Source organism: Bos indicus, chromosome 22, assembly GCF_029378745.1.
Source record: "Bos indicus isolate NIAB-ARS_2022 breed Sahiwal x Tharparkar chromosome 22, NIAB-ARS_B.indTharparkar_mat_pri_1.0, whole genome shotgun sequence".
NCBI lineage: Eukaryota > Metazoa > Chordata > Mammalia > Artiodactyla > Bovidae > Bos > Bos indicus.
The window spans coordinates 54,918,499-54,944,108 of record NC_091781.1 but is presented as its reverse complement, the minus strand read 5'-3'; the positions used below and the strand labels follow the sequence as shown (position 1 = coordinate 54,944,108).

At 49.9% G+C, this 25,610-nt stretch overlaps 1 protein-coding gene across 1 annotated transcript in view; it reads right to left on the bottom strand.

Moving 5' to 3' along the window:
- Positions 1-315: 315 nt before the first annotated feature.
- Positions 316-25,610, bottom strand: part of SLC6A11 (solute carrier family 6 member 11) — a 123,078-nt gene continuing 97,783 nt past the window's right edge. The window contains exons 8-14 of the mRNA XM_070776847.1: positions 21,410-21,534; positions 11,177-11,289; positions 8,341-8,478; positions 5,735-5,837; positions 4,913-5,013; positions 3,926-4,096; positions 316-566 (exon numbers count right to left, since the gene is read on the bottom strand). Coding sequence (XP_070632948.1) covers positions 414-566; positions 3,926-4,096; positions 4,913-5,013; positions 5,735-5,837; positions 8,341-8,478; positions 11,177-11,289; positions 21,410-21,534 — 904 coding nt within the window. The 3' untranslated portion in view covers positions 316-413. The remainder of the gene's footprint in view (positions 567-3,925; positions 4,097-4,912; positions 5,014-5,734; positions 5,838-8,340; positions 8,479-11,176; positions 11,290-21,409; positions 21,535-25,610) is intronic.

Below are 25,610 nucleotides of genomic sequence, written 5' to 3'. Positions count from 1 at the left end.
GGTTCAGAGGCTGACGGAGGAGGCAGACGTCGCTCCTACCCGCTCACCCCATAGCCCGAGGATAAAAAATTCCGGTCCTATGGTACGACTTCTTCCTAACCCCAGGGAATGCTGGTTACACCCTCCTCTCATGAGAAGTCCCTGTATAGGGTTATCTCTTCGCATCGTTACTCTCACAGCAGTTGGGGGGATGGGACGAAGAAGGGGCATGACTTGAAACCAGAGTGGGCACGGCCACCTTAAAATTAACTTGTTAATAAATCCTGTGCAAAAAAACAAAACAAAAACAAAACAGAAACGAGCAAGCCTCTACCATTAGGTGAAGTACGCGGTTCAGGTGTTCATTTGTACACACGGCGGTGGACGGCAGGGGGCGAGGAGCAGGAGGAGGGACATCGAGGTGGCAGGGGCGCTCAGAAGTGCGTCTCCTTCTCTGTAATTGCCGCAACGGTCCCATCGCCCTTGAGTTTGGCGTCACAGTCATTAACCGCCACCGTCCGTGGGCCTGCCCCAAGCATGCCCCGCATTTTCAGGTCGGCGCTGGGGATCATCAACTTGCGGAATCTCTACACGGTTGGAGAGGAAAAGAGCTGTCTGAGAAGGCTGTTGGAGTCCCTGGGGGGCCCTGCCTCAGCGCCTCCCAACTGCACGGCGGACACCTTGGGGGGCAGGGGGGCATGGAAACGGCAGGCCAGGCTTGGAGTTCTGCCCTGGGCGATGCGTCGACCTGGAGATCTATTTCCTGCCCCCACCCCGGGACATGGGGACCACAGGGTACCAGCGCTGGGTGACGAAGGAGATGATGAACGGAGTTGACTGCCCTGTACCTGGCCCGCTGCAGGTGACCAGGACGCAGGAGCTGTACCCAGGCCTCATCCTTCCTTCCTGGGCAGACTGAGGCTGGGGTCTGAGTCCCTGCTTGGCCTCGCTGTGTGTGGGGCCAGTCACCTAACATCACTGAGCTGCGCTGTCCCACCTGTGAGATGGGCCAGCTGTTCCTCCTGGGGACTCTGCTGTGAGGGTGAGCTACAGCACCTCCAGGGCCGTTTATACAGTGGTCTCTACATAAATGGCAGAGAAGGCAATGGCACCCCACTCCAGCACTCTTGCCTGGAAAATACCATGGATGGAGGAGCCTGGTGGGCCGCAGTCCATGGGGTCGCTAAGAATCCGACACAACTGAGCGACTTCACTTTCACTTTCCACTTTCATGCATTGGCGAAGGAAATGGCAACCTACTCCAGTGTTCTTGCCTGGAGAATCCCAGGGGCAGCCTCATGGGCTGCTGTCTATGGGGTCACACAGAGTCGGACACGACTGAAGCGACTTAGCAGCTGCATAAATGGGTATGTTTCCCATAGAAGGCCATCATCATGTCCATCATCCCCGTCGAGGGAACAGGAGGTGTGTGTCTGAAGATGGAAATGTTCTCGCTAAGGCCCCAACCCCGCAGAGTGGCCGGCAGTGTGCTGGGCAGACAGGGTGGCCATCATCCACTCTACCCCGGACACGTGCTCCTGCCTCTTGATCCTGCCTGGCACCCTCCCCCCCAACCTCAGCCTCATGTGCACCTCCAGAAGACGTCAGGCCAGGATTTGGGAGGTCGTTCCTGGGGCCTTTCCCCAGGAAGGCTGGAAGGACTTTGGGGTGCTGGTTTCTTACGATCAAGGGTCTGTTTTCATGTTCAGATTCTGCCATGCCTAATAGGCTGGGCTTATTCTGCCCAAAAGGGATTAACCGGCAGGATGCCCCTCTTCCCTCCATAATACCATCATGCGGAGCATCTCCTAGGTGCCAGGCAAGGCGCTAGGATCTTGACACAGGACAGGAGCTGGGAGCATAGGCTTTGGAGCCAGGTCCAGCCGGGCTGGACTCCCAGTTCCACCGCTTCACTGAGGCAAGAACTTAACCCCCTGCATCTCAGTCTCTCATCTGTCAAAGAGGTTCACAGTGGCACCTGCCTCGAGTGTCATTCTCCTGAGGTGTCCTCAGATTTGTTGACCTGTGCATGGCTCTTAGCATAGACTACCCACCCTCATAGCAACTCTCTGACCCCCATCTTTCCTTCCAGATCCTTCTCATCAGCTGGCAGAAACTTCTGGAAATGCATGCATGTGTGCTAAGTGTCTTCAGTCATGTCTGACTCTTGACACCCTATGGACTTGTAGCCCGCCAAGCTCCTCTGTCCATAGGATTCTCCCAGGCAAGAAAACTGGAATGGGTTGCCATTTCCCTTTCCAGGGGATCTTCCCGACCCAGGAATAGAACCTGCATCACTTACATTTCCTGCACTGGCAGGCAGGTTCTTTACCACTAGCGCCACCTGGGAAGCCCCTCTGGAAATGGAGGGATGTGAACTCGCTGGCAGGGGTCAGCCAGGGCCAAGGTATTTGGGCTCCAGGGCAGCTCTCCTCTGCACACGCCTGGTCCCAAGTCAGAATCAACAACTGCCCTTGCCCTACATTCCCTGCAGGAGTGGAGGACCTGGCCTTGCTCTGGGGGCAGGAGCAGGCTGGAGAAAGGGACCTTCCCTCTTGGCTTGCTCCCCCTGGCTGGGTGCTGGCTCTTCTCTGGGTGGACAGGAAGGCTGGCTGGAGCTGACTCTGGGCTGGCACTCGCCTTGGGGGGCATCGCCACACAGGCCGCACATCTGTGAGACACAGCTCAGCCCCGAACCCCGGGGTGCTGCACTGGGGCTGGAACCAGGCAAGGGGTATGGGGCACGAAGGCACAGCCTCAGGGCACCTGCTCCACCACTCCAAGGCTGTGTGCCCTGGGGCAACTTGCTTCCCCTCTCTGTGCTCAGCTTCCTCACCTGTGACGTGGGGACAGGAAGCACCTCCACCTCACAGGACAGCTGTGAGGATTTGGCAGCCTACTGAGTGTTGACGGCTTAGAGCAGCGTCTGGCACGGAGCACACAGTTTGCAGAAGGGGCATGAAGCTGACTCAGACCTCCTGACCCCCAGCAGGTGGGAAAGGAGAGTGAAGAGGGAGAGGGGGTCCAGGCTATGACAGCCAGGGTCCAAATTCACTATACAACCAGGAGACCATGGGCAGCACGATTCCATTGGCAGGAAGTGCCCCAAAGATGCACATACAGAGAGATTTCTGGGTGTCTGGGGCTTGGGACAGGGCTTACTGGAAACAGACACTGGGAATCTTATGAATACCTAAAAATATATGTAAATAAATAAAAATGTTTGCAAATGGATTTATGGTGATGATGGCACGACACAGAACACTGCTACAAAAAATACGCCATTGAATCATACCAGAAATGGGTGAATTTTATGATACAGAAAACATATGTCAATAAAATTGTTGAAAATGGTTGGTTTGCTAATTCTTGGCAGTCTGATCTTAGGCAAGTGCCTGAATTTCTCTGAGGATAGAGAAGATGCAGAACAGAGAGAGCTCTGCACAATGACGGCACAGGATAGATGCCCCCAGATGTAAGACCCTCTCCCTGCGCCCTGGAAACGGGGTCCTTAATGAACGGGATCAACAGAATACCAAGAGCTGACACTTGGCCCCTCTCTCTCCCAAGTCCTGGCTCAAGTGCTGTCCCTCTGTGCACTCACTGAGTCCTCAAACCACCTCTGTAAGTGAGGCACTGCTGCTGACCCACTTTGCAGATGGGAAAACCGAGGCTAAACTCAGGGAAAGCAGCTCAATCTCCAGGCCTCAGCACAGCAGTACTGATCAACCCCTGTCATGGAGGAGCTGGCCGGGCTTCCCCAGAAGATACGTGCAGGGCACGTTCTCATCATGCCTGTGGCCCAGATAAGGAAGTGGGGACCCAGAGGCTCCCGGGGCCACACTCACACTCACCAGCACAGCCCTCCCCCGCATAGCCAGTCCCGCCCTGTGTCACACTCCTCCGCCGCCCCGCCCTCACTGACCCCTCCTCCCGGGCCGCTCACCTCTGGCAGCGTCCCCTCTGTCTTCCACACCTTGATGCAGACCCAGACCGGGATGCAGAGCATGGAGGACAGGGCCATGAGCCAGCCGATGCCGTAGCCCCAGGCGGGGTAGGTGTACACGTTGTTGTACTTGAGGGGCTTGTATTTGACCAGGAAGAAAATGAAGATGCCCTGCGGAGAGATGGGGAGAGGTCCCTGGGGCGGCCCTCAGCCTGGGTGCGGGCGGCCGGCAGGGGAGATGGTCGACCCTGTGCGGTGGCCTCGGAGAGGTGGCACCCTGCCTGTCCACAGCGAGAAGCACAGGGAACAGGCGGCACAGGTCCCAGGAGACCCTCCTTGACCCCCCCCCCCCCCCAGGAGCCTGATCCCCAGCCTCTGAACACTCAGAAATTTTAATTTTTTTTCTAGCTACTTCTCAGGGCTGGTTTCAAAGCTGACTTTCAGAACTAAGATGGTTGGTGAAGATGCTCTGAGATCCTTCCAGTGCCAAGGACTGGGTGAAGAGCAGCGGTTTTGTTTCTTTAATTAAACATCCTTTCACCAAGGCCTCTCCGCAGTTTGGTCTGAGGGGCAGAGCGTGAGCCTCTCATTACCCTCAAGCTGTTGCTTCATTGTTAACAGCAGAGCCAGATGTCTTCATGCCTCAGTCCCCACAGAGGTGGGTGCCATCTGCCCAGGCCTGCGGGTTCAGAATCAGAGGCCCCAAGAAGAGAGGTGACTTGCTCACTGTCACACAGCAAGCTGGTGGCACGACTGGGGTCTTAGTGAGGCCCCCTGGCCCAGCCCAGAAACTGTACCCCCAAAAAACACGGGCTTGGAAAGGTGTCAGTTGCCTTGGACTTTCTGAGCGCACAGAGGGTCCCCCGCAGGGACATCACCTCCTAGTTTTGGCCTCGGTCAGGCCTGGGCTCTGGGGTGGAGAAGTGGGTTGGGGATGGAGAAGGAGGGGTGTGGTGGGCTGCAGGTGGCTCCTGGCAGCACCCTTACCGCACAGATCCCGGGGGTCACGACCTTCCAGCACCATTTAATGAGTGACAACGGCCGGTAGCCAATCATGTCCTCGATGTTATCATAGAAGCGGTTGCTTCCTGTCCAGAATAAAGCAGACAGGCACCCTGCTTTATTACGGGACACCCCAGAGAATTTCTGTACAAGCCTCAGAAGAGAGGCGATGAGTATCTGCGTTCCCTGGCAGGAGACAAATTGCGGCAGGGACCCTACTTACCGCTTAGAAACTACCAGGGTGTTAGCGATGTGCGGCGTTAGGATAAACTGTGGTGGAAGGGGCTCTGAAGAGACCCTTCCTGACTCAGTCAGGAGTTTCTGGGGAAAAGGTGGAAGGTGGTCGCTCTGAGCGCGGTCAGGCTGGCTGACCTGCATGGGTGGGGTGGGGGTCGGGGCTCAGACAGAAGGGCTGGTGGGTGTCTATTCACAAGCCCAGCAACTATCATCCACTCACTCAGTCTGGGGGACAGGAAGACCCAAAGGCAGGTGCTGAGGGCCGGTCACTGGGCTGGCTGGTTTGTCTACACTCCCTCCTACCGGGAGCCACAGTGATGACTACTCAATTATACAGGTGGGAAAACTGAGCCTCAGGGGCAGAAGGATGGACCCAAGGTTACAGTGCCTGAGCCTGGAACCCCTCCCTGTGCTGCAAAAGGGTATAGAAGCAGGAGGTCTTCCAACAGGAGGGAGAACCCAAGACATCCCTGAGAGGAAGAGGCTGATGGAGATGGAGACGGGCCACAGGGAAGCCCAGCCCACCCAGGTTCCGGGTGCTGGGGCGTGGCGGGCTCGGCCTCCACTCACCGTACACCCAGCCGATGCAGATGCACTCGAAGATGGCCACAAAGAGCAGGCACATTCCACTGGCGGCGTAGGAGTCAAAGAGCTGGAAGATGTACATACCGCCCTGCGGGGTGGGAGGACAGACGCAGGGAAGAGGGACAGACAGACATATGGGACAGCAGGGTTAGCCAGCTGGCTTCGGCGAGGGCGCCCCACCCTGCGGTCACCTCCCACCCTGGAGTCACGTCCACCAGGGCAGACTGGTCTCTCCAGCATTCTGAATGCCGCACCCACCACCCTTAGACACCCTCAGGGGTTGCTGGGATCTCAGAGGTTTGTCTTGTCTCTGGTCCCTGAATGCTAGACACAACCCAGAAAACTGGAGACCGGAGGTCGGGCGGGCTCAGCACCTCCCTCCGGGGGGCTGTGACGGCCTCCCCACAGGCCTCCCTGCCTCTAGCCGTGCCCTCTCCTACGCGTCCACACAGCAGCTTTCGTAGGTCCTGCCTCGTGCGGTCATAAGGCCGGTGCTACTGGTGTCCTCAGTGCGCACGCAGGGAAGTGGAGCCCCGGGGTGGTGAGAACACGCACTGCCGGTCACTACAGGTCACCCAGCCATGGGCCTGAGGCCCGGGCCCAGGCGTCCGGCCGCAGATCCTGTGACCTTCGCCACCCACCGCTTCACCTCCGTGGAGGAGCAGGTATTTGCAGACGATTTTTCCCCTAGAGCAGAGCTTTAAATGCATTTAAATGAGGGAGAAGATCCTGCCAGTAATTACTGAGTCTGCCACGGCCCATTTGGCAGGTTTAAATTCCCTGTGTGGTCACTCACAGACACGCCTCTGCAGAGGGCGGAGGTGGGTGTGTGGGGCCTGAGTGTCTGCTGATTCCTGGCCCAGGGCAGGCACAGTGCTGGCTCCCTGATGGGCCTGGGGCCCAGGGCCTGGGAGAGGGCTCTGTGAGCCAGGGTACCAGGGCCGGCCAGCCGGTGTCCAGGAGAACCCTCCACTGACGGGCCTGCTGCAAGCCAAGGATGCCCACGAATGCCTGCTTTTCCTGTAGCCCCACCAGCCTCTTGAAGGCATCAGCTAACCCCCCAATTTGTGCGTGACAAAAGACTTTACTTTGTGTAATTAATCAGCACTTAATGAGGCCCTGCTCACTGGTTGTGTGGAGAGAGGCAGGGGGGAAGTGTGGTACCCTTCATTTGCTCAAATGCTGATTATCACTCCCATTAATGTGACAATGAATAGGAGCAGGAATTATACACCCTGGGCCAGGCCCCAAGGGCACAGAATAGATCAAGGCCGGCTCCTGTTCTTGAGGACCTTGGGGCCTGGTCGGGCAGGTGAACAGACAGGTCACTGTAATGTCCAGATGGAGACTGGATCTAGCTTAGAATGAAGTCCTGGGTGGGAAGGAAAGCAGAGGAGGCTTCCAGGAGGAGGTGGCTTTTTTGAGTTGAGAGGCAGAGAATGACAAAGGTCAGCAGACCGACCTCAGTACCACATCAGCTGCTTTGACAGATTCTGAATTCCCTCACTTTTTCCATGTTCCTTACAAAACCCCTTTGTGTCTCCTGGCAATAGTTTTTTTGGTTATTTGGAGGGGGAGAGCGGCTTGGTTTTTAAAATTAATTAATTTTGTGAGTGTGGGTAAAAAGATACCTAATTTCGCCTTCCCAAGGTACTGAAGAAAGTATTTATTAGACAGGATGCTGCAGGAGGGAAGAGAATCATGGCTTTGTGAGACTGTCTGAATTTGGGGGTGTGTTGAGCCCCTCCTTGCCCACAGGCCTGGCAGACAAGAGGGGCCATGTGGAGGGTTGGAGCTAGAACACACAGCGCCTGAAGGCATCCCGGTTCCCCAGTGATGAAGTCTGTTCTGAACTTGAGGCCAGTGAAAGTCACTGGCTGAGGGTTCTCCGGCAGACAGTGCCTCCTTCACCCAGAAGTTTTACTAAAAGGGGTAGCCTGGGCATCTGGATGCTCATGGGCTCAGTTGCTCAGTCGTGTCCGACTCTTTGCGACCCCATGGACTGTAGCCCGCCAGGCTCCTCTGTCCATGGGGATTCTCCAGGCAAGAACACTGGAGTGGGTTGCCATGGCTGCTCATAATGACCAGGTAAACCCAGCCTTCCTCACTGTGAGTTTTATTCCTTCTGGCGGTGGAGACCTGGAGCCGAGCACTTATACAAGTGCTGGATGAGAACTTCCATGGAGTCTCATGATGACTCATTACGAACACGAGAACACAGAGTCGCTGAGAAGTGCCGGACCTGGAGGCAGGGTCACCCAGCCAGTCAAGGCCAGAGCTGAGATGTGATGTCAGATCCGCCTAACCCAAACGTGTCCATGCTAAGTCCCTTCAGTTGTGTCCGACTCTTCACAGCCTCATGGACTGTAGTCCACCAGGCTCCTCTGTCTATGGGGTTCTCCAAGCAAGAATACTGGAGCGGGTTGCCATGCCCGCCTCCAGGGGATCTTCCTGACCCAGGAATCAGACTCGCGTCTCTTATGTCTCCTGCACTGGCAGGCGGGTTCTTTACCACTAGCGCCACCAAAGCCCAGGCACTTACCCCTCGTGTTACCCTGTCCACGTCACTTACCTGTGTGGCTATCACTCACCTCCGTTAGCATCACAAGGCCCAGAAAGTAGGAGGTGACCGACAGGGCCAGGATGAGCAGCTCCCGCCGATAGCCCCTCCGGAAGACCTTGGGGTACATGTCTACCACAGCGGTCACCAGGCTCTCCACACACACGAACTGGACGGGGCAGAAATGATGGTGTGAAGCCCCAGAGAAAGGCCATTAGAGGCCCTGGCTCCAGGCAGACACAGCAGCCCTAAAGCCTGGGCTTCCCTCCCCGCCGGGCCTCACCTTCATTGCCACACTTCCTCACCCTGACGGAGGATCCAGGAATAACAACAGTATCCCCCGCACTTACAGAATGTCAGCAGGCCCATTCAACACAAGAGGACCCTGAGGCTCAGAGAGGGAAGGTGACCAGCCCAAAGTCTCTCAGCTAGGAAGCAGGAGAGTCAGGCCTTGAGATGAGGTCTCCTGACTCTAAAGCTAGAATTCCTTCTCCCTTATGCTGCCAGTCATGTGCCCATGCGCTGGGCCTTGTTCTGGGGTGGACGAAATAAATGAGATCCAGTCTTGGCCTGGGAAGCAAGATGGCAGTTTGGGTAACTGTCTTGAGAGCTGAGGGCTCTGATCAGTCTGTGGGGGCCTGACTTACTTCATCCTCCAGGCCCGTGACAGTGCCCCTGCCCTTTGCTTCTGGAGGGCAGGTGGCCTTCTGCTGGGGGGAGGGCAATCAGGGGAGCTAATACCCAGCTCTTGTGTTTGGGCAGGTTTAGATGGCAGAGCTTGAGCCACTATGCATCTGTGTCCCACCATGCTGAGACAGGGCCAGGAGTGAGATCAGTCACACTCCTACTCAACCCTCAACACCCAGACCAAATAGCCCAGCATATCCCTCACCCCCTACCCGAGTTCTCCCAGCACTGTGGGCAGGTCTCCTGCATGAGCCCTTTCCTGACTGCTTCTTCTTGCCCTAGACTTGGGCAGAACAAACCCAGCCCCTATTCCAGGCCCAGTCCATACCCCTCATCTGTAGGGTCCATGCTTGCTTAGATCTGTCTCCTTACAAAAAGGTGAGACCCTGGAAGGCAGGGGCCATGTCACTGATATCTACTTCAAGTGGCACCGAGCAGACGCTCAGAAAATGTTTGATAAATGAATTATAACAACCGTGTTCATCATGTGGTGAACACACGGTGCTTGTTGTGTGCCAGGCTCAGTTCTAGGTAGTTAACAGATGTTAATTTCTTTAATCTCTATGTATTAAGTTCTACTATTGTCCCTCTTTTGTAAAGAAGACACAGAAGCATAGCAGTGTAAGTAACTTGCCCTGAGGTCACAAAGGGCTAACCATTTAGAGCCTGAATTTGAACCAGGCAATCTTGTTCCAGAGGCTGGGCTGTCACCACTGTGGGGCACTGGGAGGTCATTATTTGGGGGCACCCCCGTCCCTGGAGCCACTGCTTGGCTCCACGTCTTTTCTGGTCCATGTCTACCTCCCCAGGGAAGGTATTTCCATCCTCATTGTGCAAAGGGACTGCAGCACAGTCCAGAGTCACACAGCTGGCAAGAGTTGGGACTTAAACTCAGTCTAGACTCCAACGCCCAGGCTCCTGGCCTCCAGGCTGTCCTGTCTCTAGGGGAACACTAGCTGTGCTTGTCCTTTCTCTAGGGTCTACAGGGAAGGAAGGGGACTCAGGGGACGATGTTGATCCAGCACTTAAACTGAAGAGGCATCAGAGCAGATGGGCTACGAGGTGCGGAGACCTGGGAGCATATCCTGTCAAGTCACTTGGCCTTTCTGAGCCTCAGTTTCTTCCTCTGTAAAATGGGGATAACAGAAGCCCCCCTGCCCCCAGCCCATATGGCTATCATAATTAAAAACTGAGGACACAGCACAGGCACACTTGGGGGTGGTCTGAGCAGCCACCCCCCGCCCTAGGGCCCCAGGCCCCCTTTGCAAACAGAGTATCTCAGCCCTAGTGCTGGTCTGGCTCAGCCCAGGGGCTCGCAGAGCCCAGGCCTGGCCCCCACACCCGTCTGAGGAGACAGGCCTGTCACTGTCACACAAGCTGCTGATCCCTCCTGAGGCCTCTGCCGGTGACAATGGAGGGACGGTTATCAGCAAAAACACCCGGTTGCTTCTGCAGCTCGGCTTAGCAGTTTCTGAGAAACCATCCAGGGGAAGAAATAGGACGTGGCTGGATTGACAGCCACGCCAGCCACGGGGCCTGGATACTGAGTGACTTGCACAAGGTCACAGGTAGTGGGGCAAGGAGCACCTAGCCAAGAGACCCCTGTCTGAGAGCCTCAGCGCCTGGCTTTGGCTGGAAGACCTTCTCTGGGGCTCTTAGGAAGGCCAGCCACAGTACAGCAGCAGGGCCAAGGGTTGACTTCTGGAGATGAAGAGGCCACAGGATTCCAGCAGGGAAACCAAAGAGCGGATTGAAGGAGGGTGGGAGGGTGGGCGGGGGCGAAAAGATGTAAGTGCATACATTTGCGTTAAGAGAAAAGAAAATGCAAACAGGTAAATTGTTAGTTCTAACTCCATATCCTTCACGGAGGTGGGCTGCCAAGTGGGGGTGGGTCTGGGAGAGGCAGGAGAACAGAGGCGGGTGGGGGCAGGGTGCGGATGTGGGGGGAGCGGGAGCTGGTGGTGGTACCTAGGACCCACCCAGGTGGCCACCTGGGGCATGTCATGGGAGCCCTGATACGGAGATCAAGGAAGGAAGCAGACGCTTTTCCGTGTTCCCAAGTCTTTTATGATCTGGTTGGTCCTGACTGACCAGAACCAGGACGTGGTGTGCAGGCCCCAGATCTGTTCCTGGGAGCAGCACCTGCCCCCCTGCCACTGCCGCCTGGGCTCCCCGCTTACCTGGCTGTCCAGGCCCAGGAAGATGAGCATCATGAAGAACAAGGTGGCCCAGAGTGGGGAGAGGGGCATCATGGTGACGGCCTTGGGGTAGGCGATAAAGGCCAGGCCAGGGCCTGGAGAGGAAGCAGACAGAAGGGGGCTGAGTGGAGTTCAGTGCCTCATTCAATTGCTATGTTCATCTAAAATTGACTAAGTGTTTCTTTTGTGCCCAGTGCTGTGCTGAATTCTTCCTTGAATCATGTACAGCTCACAGCCACCCCATGCTCCTGGTTCTACGAGGATACCCATTGTACAGATAAGCAAGCTGAGGCAGAGAGAAGGAAGCAAGGATCTGGAAGGGTCAAGACTCAAGCCCAGGTTAGTCTGACACCCAGACCATCCTCTGCACAGACGTGTCTCTATTCTTACCAGGGTAGGTGAAGAGAGGTGGTGGCGGGAGGCATTCTTATTAAAATGCAGGTTGTCAGGCCCGCCTAGAGATCTTAATTCAGCCAGTCTAGGGTGACAGAAGGACCAGTGGCTCCTATGCAAGTAGTCAGAAGTCAGGGCTTGGACAAATGCTGGTCCACCCAGGCCACCTTCTCCTTTGAGCGTCTCCCAGGTCCACACTCACTTCTCCTGACTGCTTCCAATAGGGGGCTTGACAGCACAGCCTCAGCATGGGAGTCTGATGCTCTAGCCCTGCAGCACAGTGGCCAAGGGTTCAAATCCCCATTCTTTACTGGGAGCTTCACCCTTGTCTCCTCAGCTAGAAAATGGGAACAATGGATTCCTACCTAAGAAGGCAGTTGGCGGAGTTCAGTGTGATGATGCAAAAATATGGAAAGCACTTAAAAAGGTAAATGTTCAAGAAACATTTATCCTCATTATCTTCTACTGTAAAAAACAGCCTTATTAAAGTCTAATTTACCTATCATAAGTGTTCATTTTAAGTGTATGATTCAATGAGTTTTGAAACGTGGAGACACCCAGATAACCGCCACTGGAGCAGAGAGCACTTCCTCCGTCCCCTGGCCCCTCTCTGCAGTCTCTCCACCCTAATTCCCTGTCTCTGTACTCAGCAACTACTGATCTTTTTTTTTTTTTCACCTTAGATTAGCTTTGTTCATCCTACCTAGGAGGGGAATTACCAGGTCTTATGGGAATCATATGTTTAATTTTCTAGGAAATGCCAAACGGATTTCCAAAGTGACTCTGTCATTTTACAGTCCTACCAGCAACAATAGAGAGTTTCAGGGGCTCCACATCCTTGTCAACACTTGATGTTCTCAGTCTTTTAAATTTAGTCATTATAGTGGGTATGAAGTGTTGTATCATTATGTATGTATTTTTAATTTGTATTTCCCTGATGACTAACAATGTGAAGTATCTTCACATATCTTTATTGTCCATTCATAAATCTTCTTTTTATTATTTTTAAATTTATTTATTTATTTATTTTTTGCCCATGTTGTGACTTGCAGGATCTCAGTTCCTCAACCGAGGATTGAACCCAGGTCCTCAGCAGTGAAAGCAAGGAGCCTGATCACTGGACTATCAAGGAATTCGCTACATATCAACATCTTTTGTGAAGTGCCTCCTGTGTTCTTGCCCATTTTCAGCTGGGTTAGCTCCTTTTTATTGAGTTGTGAGAATTCTTAATATATTTGGGATACAAACCCTTTATGAAACAAAAGTATTATGATTATCTTCTCCAAGTCTGTTGCTTACCTTTTCATTTTTAAATTAAATTTTGTGAAAAGTAGAATGTAAAAATTTCCCAATTGTTTGTTGTTGGTATAAAAAAATACCAAAGATTTTTGATTGTCTTTCTATCCCATGACCTTACTAAATTCACTTAGTAATTTTTTTTTGTAGATTTCTTAGGATTTTCTATGTGGTTAATCATGTTGTTTATGAATGAAGACAGTTTTCCTTCTTCCTTTATAATCTTAATACTTTTACTTTTTTTTGCCTTATTATACTGTGTAGGAATTTCAGTATGATATGTTTTTAGCTTTACAATGTTCAGTCAACATACTGCTTCCTGAAATTCACTTTTGTTAGCTCCTTTTCCATTCTTTTCAGAATGATTGCATTATGCATTTGTAATACAGTTAAATTCATTCATTACTATTTGTATTATATTTGGTTCCATCCACAAAAAAGTAACTATTTGTCTTGAGTGCTCTGTGAAACAATACTGTGGCTCTCAGTAAGAGCTACTAAAGATAAATACTCAGAGAAGGTGTTCTTCCTTCTCCTTACTTAATTCCTCACCTTTTTCTATCCCTTTTCCACTCACCACTGTAGGCAATCATTGTCTTTAATTTTTAAACTTTTTTTTTTCCCTAATTTTTAAACTTTTATGCACAGACCTATTTTTAAAAATATCCTTTAATTTCCATTTACTTGATTATTTTTTATAATGAATGAATGTTGAACTTTTCAAAGACTTTTCCCACGTCTATGGAGATAATTTTATGATTTATTTTGGACTATTAATATGGTGTGTGATATCAATGGCTTTCTTAACATTAAATCAACCTTCCATTATTCCTGGAATAAATCTTACTTGGACATGGTATATTACCTTCTTAATGTGATTCTGGATTCTAATATTTTAGATTTGAGTTTGCTAATACTTTATTTGGTATTTTGGCATCAATATGCATGAGTGATATTAATCTGTAGTTTTCTTTCTTGGCATTGTCTGTCTGGTTTAGGTTTCAGTACTGTGTGTTTCAGGTAATGAATTAGGAAAGTTTCCTCCGTTTTCAAGCATCTGGAATCATTTATAGAGCACTGGGCCTATCTTATCTGGTTTCAAAGGTTTGGTAGAATTCCTCTGAGAAGCCTTCAGGGCCTGATGTTTTCTTGTGAGGTTGCTCTTCAGTAACTTTGTTTCTTCTATGGAGATTGGCCTGTTTAAGCTTTCTAAGTCAAATGGGGTCAGTTTTAGCAATCTCCATTTCCCTAGGAAAATATTCATTTCATCTAAGTTTTCAAATTTATATGCAAAGAGGATTGCAAAGTAATCTCTTATGATTTTAAAAAATGTCTTCTGCTCCAATGGTTATTTCCCTTTTGTAATTTCTTATTTTGCTATTTGTATGTTCTCTACCCCCCAACCTCATTTCCCCCCTGCCCCTTGATCCTCTGGTGATGTGCCTATTTTTATTTTGAAAAACCTAGAATTTTATTATTTTTTAAAAACCCAGTTCTCTACTTCATTACTTTCTGCTTTTTATTATTTCCTTCCTTTAACTGTCTCTTAGTTCATTTTGTTGCTGTTTTTATTTTTCTGAACAAGGAAGGTAATTATTTCCATTTCTGCACTTTTATTGATACATGTGTTTAGTAAAGTTCTTGTTGTTAGTTTATTTCTATGTCCCCTTGCATTGTCTGCAGTTTTTTGCTTCATAAAGATTATTGCTGTGTCATTTGGCGCATACATTTGTGTATGTGCTATATCTTCACTGTGAATCATGGTTTTTAACATTAAAAAAGTATTATCCTTTGTTATCCTTAATGCTTGTGGGCTTGACTGCTACTCTGTCTTTATTTATAGCCTTTGTGAGTCACTTTGTTCTGGGTGTGTCTCTTGCACACAGAATAGATAAGCATACCTCAGAGATGTTGTAGGTTTAGCTCCAGACTACCATGGCAAACTGAGTCACATGAATTTTTTGGTTTCCCAGCAAACATAAGAGTTATGTTCACACTATAGTCTACTAAGTGAACAATACCAGTAGGTCTAAGAAAAGGTATATACATTAATTAAAAAATAGTTTATTGCTGAAGAATGCTAACCATCATCTGAGTCTTCAGTGAGTCGTAGTCATTTTGCTCAGGGAAGGTCTTGCTGCGATGTTGACGGCTGCTGACTGATCAGGGTGGTGGTTGCTGAAGGTTGGGGTGGCTGTGGCAATTTCTTAAAATAAGACAAGAATGAAGTTTGCTGCCATCGATTAACTCTTCTTTGCATGAGTGATTTCTCTGTAGCAGGCAGGGCTGTTGGATAGCATTTTTACCCAGAGGAGAACTTCTTTCAAAGTTGGAGTCAACCCTCTTAAATTCTGCTGCTGCTTTAGCAACTATGCTTACTGTTGTTCAGTTGCTCAGTCATGTCTGACTCTGTGTGACCCCGTGGGCTGTGGAACGCCAGGCCTCCTTGTCCCTCATCATTTCCCAAAGTTTGCTCAAGTTCATGTCCATTGCATCATGATGCCATCCAGCCGTCTCATCCTCTGACACCCTCTTCTCCTTCTGCTCCCAATCTTTCCTAGCATTGGGGTCTTTTCCAGTGAGTCAGCTCTTCACATCAGGTGGCCAAAGTATTGGAGCTTCAGTGTCAGTCCTTCCAATGAATATTCAGGGTTGATTTTCCTTAGGGCTGACTGGTTTGATCTCCATGCTGTCCAAGGGACTCTCAAGAGTTTTCTTCAGCACTTTTGCTGTCATTTCAACAAGCTTCACAACATATTTACCAGTAGTATATTCGATCTCAAGAAACCACTTTCTTTACTCACTCATAAAAAGCAACTCGTCATCCACTAGTTTTAATAATAATTTAAAAGTTTGAAATACTGTGAGAATTACCAAAATGTGACACAGGGACATGAAGTGAGCACATGCTGTTGGAAAAATTGTGCTGGTAGATGTGGCTTGATGCAGAGTTGCCACAAACCATGAGTTTGTAAAAAATTCAAAAATAAAACAAGTGAAGCACAATAAAACACAGTATGCCTATGCATTAGGTCTTACTTTATGAGTCAAATTGAAAATCTTTTTCTTTCAATAGACAGTAACCCTCTACTGACAAGATTGATAAATTTGGTCTTGACTGACAATATATAATTATGTATATTTCATATGTATATGAGTTGTGTATTCTGTTTGGTTTTTTTTTTTTTAATTATTATTTAGGAAGGCTTATGTTACTATTCTGGTAGCTCAGTGGTAAAAAAAAAAATGCCAATGCAGGAGATGCAGGTTTGGTCCTTGGTCTGGGAAGATCCTCTGGAGAAGGAAATGACAACTCACTCTAGGATTCTTGCCTGGAGAAGCCCATGGACAGAGGAGCCTGGCATGCTACAGTCCATGGGGTAGCAAAGAGTCAGACTCATTTAGCAACTGAACAACAACAATGTTTTTATTCTAGTGGCTAACTTCATACTTGTACCCTTTTTAATGCTCTTAGGCCCTTAGTCTCTTATTTAATATCTTTAATATCTGTCTTTTCAGGTCCCCCACACCCACCAGTATCTACCATCACTCATTCATCATACATCAGGGAGTTTTTTCTATCTTCTCTTGCCTCCTCTTTCTATTTTTTGGTTGAATGATCTCTACTTTCAAACAGTATGCAGCGTATTTCTACACTAGTTCTCTATCTTCTTCCCTACCTTTGTTTTGATCTTATACATAGACATACATATTAATACATATTTTATATATTCTAAGAGCTCAACATAAGTCTTTTTCTGGAGTTTTACCAGTCATTATTGGGTTGGATGACATTCATGCACTGATAGAAGAATGTCAGAACATCAGAAGTCTCTAAGTTCTTGCATATTAAAAATGGCTTTTCTATATAGCTTTAACATACTATATATAACATATATAGCCATAACATACATGAAGACATGGCTGGATATTAAATCCTGGTTCTTACTTCTTAACATGAATTAAAAAAAAATTCTATCCCATAGTTGCCTTGCTTTGTCTGTTGGTTTCAAAAAGTATGGTGCTAGTTTAATACTTTTGCTATTATAAGTTATTTGATCTCTTCTTGCCTGGAAGCCTTGAGGATTTTATCTATTTCTTTGAAATTTGGCCCACGGCACTGGGAGCGTGGAGTCCTAGCCACTGGACCACCAGGAAGGTCCCGGGTTCTCTTTTGTTTTGCAGGTCTTTACATTTTACCTCTTTTTCTTGGGCTCCCTTCACCATCTCCCTATAAAACGATGCTTTTCTTTCTTTTTGCCCCCCACCTCTTTTTTTCTCTGCAAGGTTTATGTTTCAAATGGCTCCTTTAAAATGTGCCTATGCCTTTAAATGGTCCTTACTCCTTGAAATCACACCTACTTTGAACCCTGTAGTCCCTGCTAAAGGATCTGTCAGGATCCTTTCCAGGACTTTCAGATTGAGAGTAGATTCAACCTTTCTGGTGACTGCTCCAAATCACTCCCAGATCCTTTCGCTAGCCTCTGTCTTCCATCTGTCCCACAGTTTTTCTCAGCTTGCCTTTGGCAGAGATACTGTGTGCTGGGATTGGTGATTTTTCTTTCTGTCACAGTTATCTGCAGCTTCAACATTTTGTGTCTTCAAATTATCCAGGAGGCACAGCTTTGTGTAGAATATACTTTTCCCTTTCTGTTTTATCTTGTTGTTTGTGGGAAAAAATTGGGATAATAAGAAGCTATACAGTTGTCACTGTCCTCAGATACTCTTACTTCCTCTAATTTTTAAAAGACTTTGTGTAAGACTGATAAGATCCGTCTAGTCAAACCTATAGTTTTTCCAGTAGTCATGTATGGATGTGAGAGTTGGACCATGAAGAAAGCTGACCACTGAAGAATTGATGCTTTTGAACTGTGGTACTTGAGAAGACTATTGAGAGTCCCTTGGACTGCAAGGAGATCAAACCAGTCAATCCTAAAGGAATCAACCCTGAATATTCATTGGAAGGACTGATGTTGACGCTGAGGCTCCAATACTTTGGCCACTTGATGCGAAGAGCCAACTTATTGGAAAAGACTCTGATGCTGGGAAAGATTGAGGGCAAGAGGAGAAGGGAGGCGACAGAGGATGATGGTTGGATGGTATCACTGACTCAATGGACATGAGTTTGAGCAAACTCCAGGAGATGGTAAAGGACAGGGGAGCCTGGTGTGCTGCAGTCCATGGGGTCACAAACAGTTGGACACGACTGAGCAACTGAACAAGAAGACTGACATTATTTCTATTTAAACATTTAGTAGAATTTACCAGTGAAACAGCAGGCCTGGAGTCTTCTTGGTAGAAAGATTTTTGACAATGAATTCAATTTCTTTTGGAAATACAAAGCCATTTAGTTTTTCTGTTTCTTCTTGAGTTAGCTTAATTAAATTATGTAGTATTTTTTAGGAAGTTGCCCATTTAATTTACATTATCAAGTACATTAGTTTGAAGTTGTTCATGGTATTTCCTTATTCTCATTTTTAAGGTCTGCAGGACCTGTAGCCATGTCTTCTGTTTCATTCCTGATATCAGTAATTTGTATTTTCTCTCATTTTTCCTTTCATTTGTCCTGTCAATTATAAATTTTGCTATTTTTTATAATACAAAATTTTCACTTTGAAAATTTTCTCTGTTGCTTGCATGTCTTACCTTAATTAGTTCTTTGCTTCTACTTACTCTGGGCTTCCCTGGTGGCTCAGGCAGTAAAGAATCTACCTGCAATGCAGGAGATCCAGGTATAATCCCTGGGTTGGGAAGATCCCCTGGAGAAGGGAATGGGTACTGATTCCAGTATTCTTGGCTGGGGAATTCCATGGACAGAGGAGCTTGGTGAGCTACAGTCCACAGGGTAGCAAAGAGTTGGATACAACAAAGTGACTAAGGCTTCTAACATTCTCTACTTACTTTGTATTCCTTTCTTTCCCCCAGCTTCTTCTGATAAAAACTTAAAGTGTTTACTTCAAATCCTTCTAATTAGGTATTTAAAGTTACAATTTTCCCTGTAAGATCCTGCTGAGCAAGGTGAGAGGGCTACATACTTGCAATATGCAATTTCTGCAAAAGGCAGGAACTCCTAAAGGGAATCTTGGTCTGATTCACACCCTTAAACACAGAGCAGGCTTACCTCCTTAGCACCTGAAGTGACACGGAGGGTGAAGCAGAAGAGATGACAGCCAAGCCAGGCTGTACCACCTATGTTCTGCGCGACCTTAGAGGAACCACTTCAGGCTCGGAGCCACAGAGTAGTGTCCTCATCTCTAATGGGCCCCAGGACTGCTGTCTACATGAATGGCGCCCCCTGTAGTTGTGCAGGGAACATTCTGCACAGCCTTCGTATAGCCTGCCTTGTAGATGTGCTGTAGATACTTCATGAAGTAGTATGAACAACCAGCCTGGGGCCTGATAGGTGAGACAGAGTAAATCAGTGATGGCACATCCATTCCGTGGAACCTCACTTGGCCATGGAAAGTCACGATTAAGCTCTCTATCTGTGCTCAGTCATGTCTGACTCTTGCGACCCCATGGACTGTAGCCCAGCAGGCTTCTCTGTCCATGGGATTATCCCAGCAAGAATACTGGAGTGGCTTGCCATTTTCTCCTCCAGGGAATCTTCCTGACCCAGGGATTGAGCCCACATCTCCTGCACTGTAGGCAGATTCTTTACCAATGAGCCACCTGGGATGCTGAGATCTCTACTTACTGAGGAAGAAAACTCTCATACTTTATTGTGAATGGAAAAATAAAACCAAATATGATCCAGTTTTCATCAATATAGGTATAGCTGTATATGTATGGAAAATCCTGGCAAGAGAACCTCAAAGTGCAGTCTGAGTCAGACTGGAGACTTTTTCCTTTGTCAACATTTAAACATTTTCCTACAGTAAGTATGCTTACAATTTGAAAAAAAAAAATGTTTGTTTTAGTTGGCTCTTTTCCTTTCCACCTCCACTCTGAGCTTCAGCTTTAAAATGCATCTATCAAACGGAAAAGATGGTGAAAAGAGCAGCAGCAGTGCCGCAGACACGCTGTGTCACTCCGCACCTGAGCTGGGAGTCAGTCTGCTGGTTTTACAGAGGAAGAAGCAGATTCTCAGAGAAGGCACAGGGCCCACGGAGGAGGCACCACTCCCTCTTCGCAGGGCTGCTCTGCGCTTTACTGCCATGAAGGAACATGGATGTTGTGTGAAGTGCCAGGTGCCTGCCTACCGTGGGCTGCAGGACGGAGCACTCAGAGCATGGCCTGGATCAAATCCAATAGCTCTGTTCCCTGCAGGGTATGTGACCTTAGGTGGGCGACCACACCTCTCTGAGCCTCAGCTTCCTCACTGGTAAAATAGGGGTAGGAGAAGTGCCACCTGGGGGGCTGAGTCGAGGATCATATGAGGCAGTTCCTGCCCAGAGTGTGCAATCCATGATGGACAGCTTCGGTCATATTAATATCCTCTGGTCCAGCTCTGGTCCCCTGATTTCAGCAGGGACTGTCTCTCTCTCTCTGACAGATACCATGCAGAAGGTGGAGCCCCAGGGGCCATGAAGCAGAGCTCGGCAACCAGCTTCCTGATTCAGGGTCCACACCCACCACCCTGCCCAGCTTGGTGGGTCAGAGGTGTACTCCCTATCTGTGCATGTCAGGCAAAAGCAGCCGTGCCACGGACTAGAGTTCTCAACAGAGGCAATGCAGCCTTGCAGGTGGCAGGGTTTGTCATAACAAATGGGGGGCATGAGCAGCCTTGAACAGACAGAAGCCAGGGAGGCTAGACCCTCTGTGATGCTCCTGACTGTCTCACCAGATATTCCTATAGCTGAGAAACCTATTTAGATGTATGGAGGTTAGCGTCTAACTCTGTCATGTGGATATAAACTATTTTTGTACTTTATAATACTATGCAATGAATTGTCCCAGGATTCAAAACCATGTGAATCAAGGGGAGAGTTCTTCACCATTTTGCACAATCACTTCAGCAGCAACTACCCTACCTGTGGTGTGTTGGATACAAACACGTGTCATTTAAACATGAAGAATGTCACACTCATGGTGAGTCTACCCATAGAATGAAGAAAGGGAAAGGGGTCCTTCCAGCAGAGGGAGAACAGTATGTGCAAAAGCCCTGGGGTGGAAGGGAGGGGGCAACCACAGATGTGAAAGGAGACCACAGTGTGGTGGGGAGAGAGGTGGGTGGTGAGACCCCAGGAGCTGGGCAGTGCAGGGCCTTGGGGGCCATGGCAAGAGATCAGCCCTATGAGAAGCCAAAACAGACTGTTCTCCAGGGGAGGACATGGTCAGGTTTGCATTTCAAAAAACAATCACTCTGCAGGAGAGTGACGCACAAAACAGAAGGGACAACAGTGGGGGCAGGGAGGCCAGTGGAGGCTCCTGTGGTTCTTGAGGTGACAGTGACGGTGCTCTGGGCTGGCAGCTTCCCCCACGGGAGCCTGGTCTGCGGATGGACAGGGGCCCCCTCCTGAGACCTGAGCCCAGGAGAAGAGCGAGCTGAGGAAGAAGGCCATGGTTCCACTTCGGCAAACTCACCTGACTCTGCCACCTCGGCGATGGGCACCCCCTGTTCGTATGCCATGAAGCCCAGGACTGAGAAGATGGCAAACCCGGCCACGAAGCTGGTGCCGCTGTTCAAGCAACAGAGCATGATGCAGTCCCTGGTGGGGGAAGCAGGGAGAGGGGCTCGGGTCAAAACCCGGTGGGGGGAACCGGGGCAGCACTGGAATGTTCTGAGTGCCAAGGAAGCCCTCAGGGTTCAGAGAGGGGAGGTGGCTGGCCCATGGTCACATAGCTTCTCCTGCATTTTTCTAGAAGGTGAGGTCAGTCGCAGACCGGAAGCACAGACAGGGGGTGGGAAAGAAGGGAGGCTGGCAGGTGGGAAAACGCACACCAGGACGGAAAGACTTGGAGACACACCAACGTTTCTCCAAACTCCTGGCAGGAGAGAAAACCAAGGGAAGCAAGAGAGGATTGATTTTCTGGGAGCTCAAAGCATGAAGATACCAACCTCTGAAAGAAAGGGCTGCTTCCCAGCCAGCACAGAGGCCTCCGGAGAGACACCCTTCCCAGCCCAGCATCTCCCAGACCTTACACAAGCCTCCACTCTGATGCTGCAAGGAGCAGACCCTCCCAGGCCAGACTCCTCATGGAGGTGGGCAGGGGGTGGGAGGCTGCTTCACCAGGGCAGTGACTGCCCCCTGCTCTTGGCCAGGGTTCACAGCCAAGAAGCACCAGCATAAAGCCGTGACGCAGGAGATTCCAGACTACAAACGACGGGGCTCCTCCCAGAGGAAGAAGACGGAGCCCGTACCTCCTAGCCCTTCCCACCTGGGGCTGTGTACCATCATGCAGGTGGGTCAGGGGATCAGACTCTCGGGACCTCGGCCACCACAGAGCATGCACATGGGAGTCAGGCTTACAACACCCGTGACACTTCACTTTAAAGGGAGGGGCCTGGGTGGTCTGTCCAGTCTCCTCCTTGGAGCAGCACCAGCCCGGAGCATCCCCACCATGACCCTAGCCAGCAGGACCACCCACCTTGCTCCATGGCGCTTCGCTTCTCGGATGGCTCCTGCCGCTCACAGTGTAAGAACTTCCTCATGCTCTGTACGACCCAAATCCACCTTCTCTGGGAAGTGTTAGTTCTAACCTCCCCAACAGCCTAAAGACCTGAAGATAGAGGCCCTATACCTCCTTGAGGTTTTAGCTTGCTCAGTTAAACCCCCCAGTTCCCTTACCAGTGATCCTGTTTGTGATATGAAATTCAGTCCAGCTTGTCCCTCTTCAAGAGTGTCACATCCAGGACTGAGCACTAGACTCAAGAACAGAGCAGGACTCTCACCTCCTCTTCTCCTGACACCATACTTTTTGTAATGCAATCAAAGGTTACACTGATGTTGGTGACTGTGCCCCCCAGTTGCCTTGCATTGACCCTGGGAATCAAGGGCATGGTGGGAAGAGCATTAGACTGGGGTTCCAATTCTCCCAAAAGTATCTTCTCTCTGGGCCTGCTCTCACTGGCTAGACGACAAGACGGCTTGGATAAGAGGATCTCTTGGGCCTTGTGATCAATTAAGTCATTTTCAAGCAAGCAGTCACTTCCACGCCTTCCTCCCTGGGGTGGAGTGTATTTCCCGGCCCCATTGACTGAGGGCTTACCCACGTGACTTGCTTTGACCAATGAGATAGCAACAGATGTGACATAAACAGAGGGCTGAGATGCACTTGTGCAATTGGTCTTGTCCTCAGCCCTTCTGTGATTTGCCATGAGAAGCACTTTCCCAGGGTAGCTCCTATCTCTGCAGCCTGGACCCCAGAATGTACACATGGCATGGCCTTGAGCCTTGCCTGGACCCTGGAGCCAAACCTGTCCAATCTACAGCCTGAAAGACAGAGTCCCCAACAGACTTACGAGCAATAAAAGCAAATGCTGTGGTTTTCGTGGTTAGCTACCGAGTTCTGGGGATGCTTGTTACACAGCATTCTTGCAGCAGTGGCTGACTGATACAGGTCTTTTCTATAGAACTCTTCAGGCACTGTGGACAGAGACTGGGCTACAAAGCCTGGAGACTTTATCTGCAGGCCTGATCACCTTTTGGGCTTCTCACATGGCGCTAGTGGTAAAGAACCCAGCTGCCAATGCAGGAGACATAAGAGACACAGGTTTGATTACTGGATTGCGATGATCCCCTGGATAAGGGCATGGTAACCCACTCTAGTATTCTTGCCTGGAGAATCCCATGGACAGAGGAGCCTGGTGGGCAACAGTCCATAGGGTCGCCAAGAATTGGACATGACCATAGTAACTTAGTATGCACGATCACCTCCACTCTGAGGGAAACTCAGCTCAGCCCAGGAAAGCCAAGTTATTCCTAAGGCTGAGATAAATCTGTCCTGCATGCCTGTTTCTGGCCCCTGGAAATGGTGCAAAACAAGGCAGCACTGGTGAGGAAAGGGTTTTCTCCACAGCCTCTCCATGCTGGGATTCTTCTATGTTTTCAGACCAGAAGTGCTGAGCACCGTTACTGAATCCTGAGGCCCAGGGAGGACAGACACACACTCAAGCTCTCTGTCATCTGCTGGGGAAACTGGAAAAGACTCTGATGCTGGGAAAGACTGAAAGCAAAAGGAGAAGATGGGGATGAGATGGTTGGATGGCATCACTGACTCAGTGGACATGAATCTGAGCAAACGCAGGAGATACTGCAGTCCCTGGGGTCACAAAGAGTTGGACACGACTTAGAGACTGAACAACAACACTGAAGCTGGGATGTGAATCCAGTTGTCTCAGACACCAAAGCCCACTTTTTTCCTAGGAGCTACGCAGAAACAGTGCTCCCTAAGAATTCAGACTTCTAAGAATTCGGACTTCCAAAGGAAAATAACCTTTGGGTATTCATGTGGTTGTTGGAAACAAATGTCCCTTATTGCAAGGTCCCCACCTTCCCTCAGAGCCCACCCTCCAAGTGACTTCCTGACCACAGAAGGGTACAGGCTCTGAGCAGATCCAAGGTCCCTTCCATCTCTGTGCCCTTGCACCCCTTCCTCAGAGCACCCCCACCTACAAGCAGAGAGCCTAGCGGCCTGTGTTCTGAAGTGAGGATTTTCCCCATCTGGTTTGCTCCATTTGCAGCCCTCTAATTCCTTCCCCACAGGGCACCTTCTAGGTGAAAAGCTACATAACATGCACTTTGAAGTTGGCAGGAGCTGAGCTGGGCTTTGAAGACCTCCAGAAGCTATTATGCTGTCGGAAGAGGGTATTAATTTACTCCCTCTGAGTCAGGAAGATCCGTTCATGGAACAATTTGGAAATGGAAATAAAAGGAGCCCTCAGACTTTCGCAATGTCACTTAGGGGATTTGCTTTCTTCTGCTGATGGGAAGGGGAAAAAATCCTATCTGTTGGATGGGGGAGCTGCAGGGGTCTGGGGCGGTCAGCATATTTCACCCACGTGCTCGGCGGGGAAGAAAGCTGCCGCTGTCCCAAGACACAACCTGATGACATGGCAGTCTTGGCCAAATCCTTGCTGATTTTAGTAGTTGGGGAAGAACTGGCCAGGCCTGGGAGTGAGGAATAAGGGTGCAGGAGCCAGAAGGGCGCAGGTTCAAAGCCACGTTGCATCGAGCCTCAGTGTCCCCATCTGCATAATGGCATGGCTCTTTCCTCGCTTCCTTACACTTCGGCCAGTGCTCTTCTAGGCTGGAGGGACGGTGATGAACAAGATGACTCACACTGCATCCTCATGGAGCTGAAGGTCAAGCAGGAGGTGACCTAGGGATCTCCGCCCCGCCTGGCACACAACAGAGGCAGGCTGGCGGCTGATGTGCTGACAGACGGATGCGGACAGCATCTCTCTCCAGCATCCCAAGGGGGTCACCCTCAACCTGGACCAGAGGCCTGCTGGTGCTCTCCCTGTGCCCATGCCTTTCTCTTCTTACCCTGGTTCTATCTGTCTCACTGCTGACAGTGCTGTACCTCTCACGTCCCAGACCCACCTCCTGTGAACACCCTGAAGGATGAGAGAGTCTACCTCGCAACCTGGTCTGACCTCCCACCTCTCTAGCATCCCTCTGTCCAGTGGTCCCCAGTGACCTCTCTGCCCAACAGCCCAGGGACTCTTAAGAGAGCTCACTGGCTTCCCCTGCGGCCTTTCCTCCAGCATGTGGGATCTGCCCCCTTTCTTTGCCTTGGTTTTGCCAAGTTGCAATCTTTATAGATTGGAGGTGTACCTCTC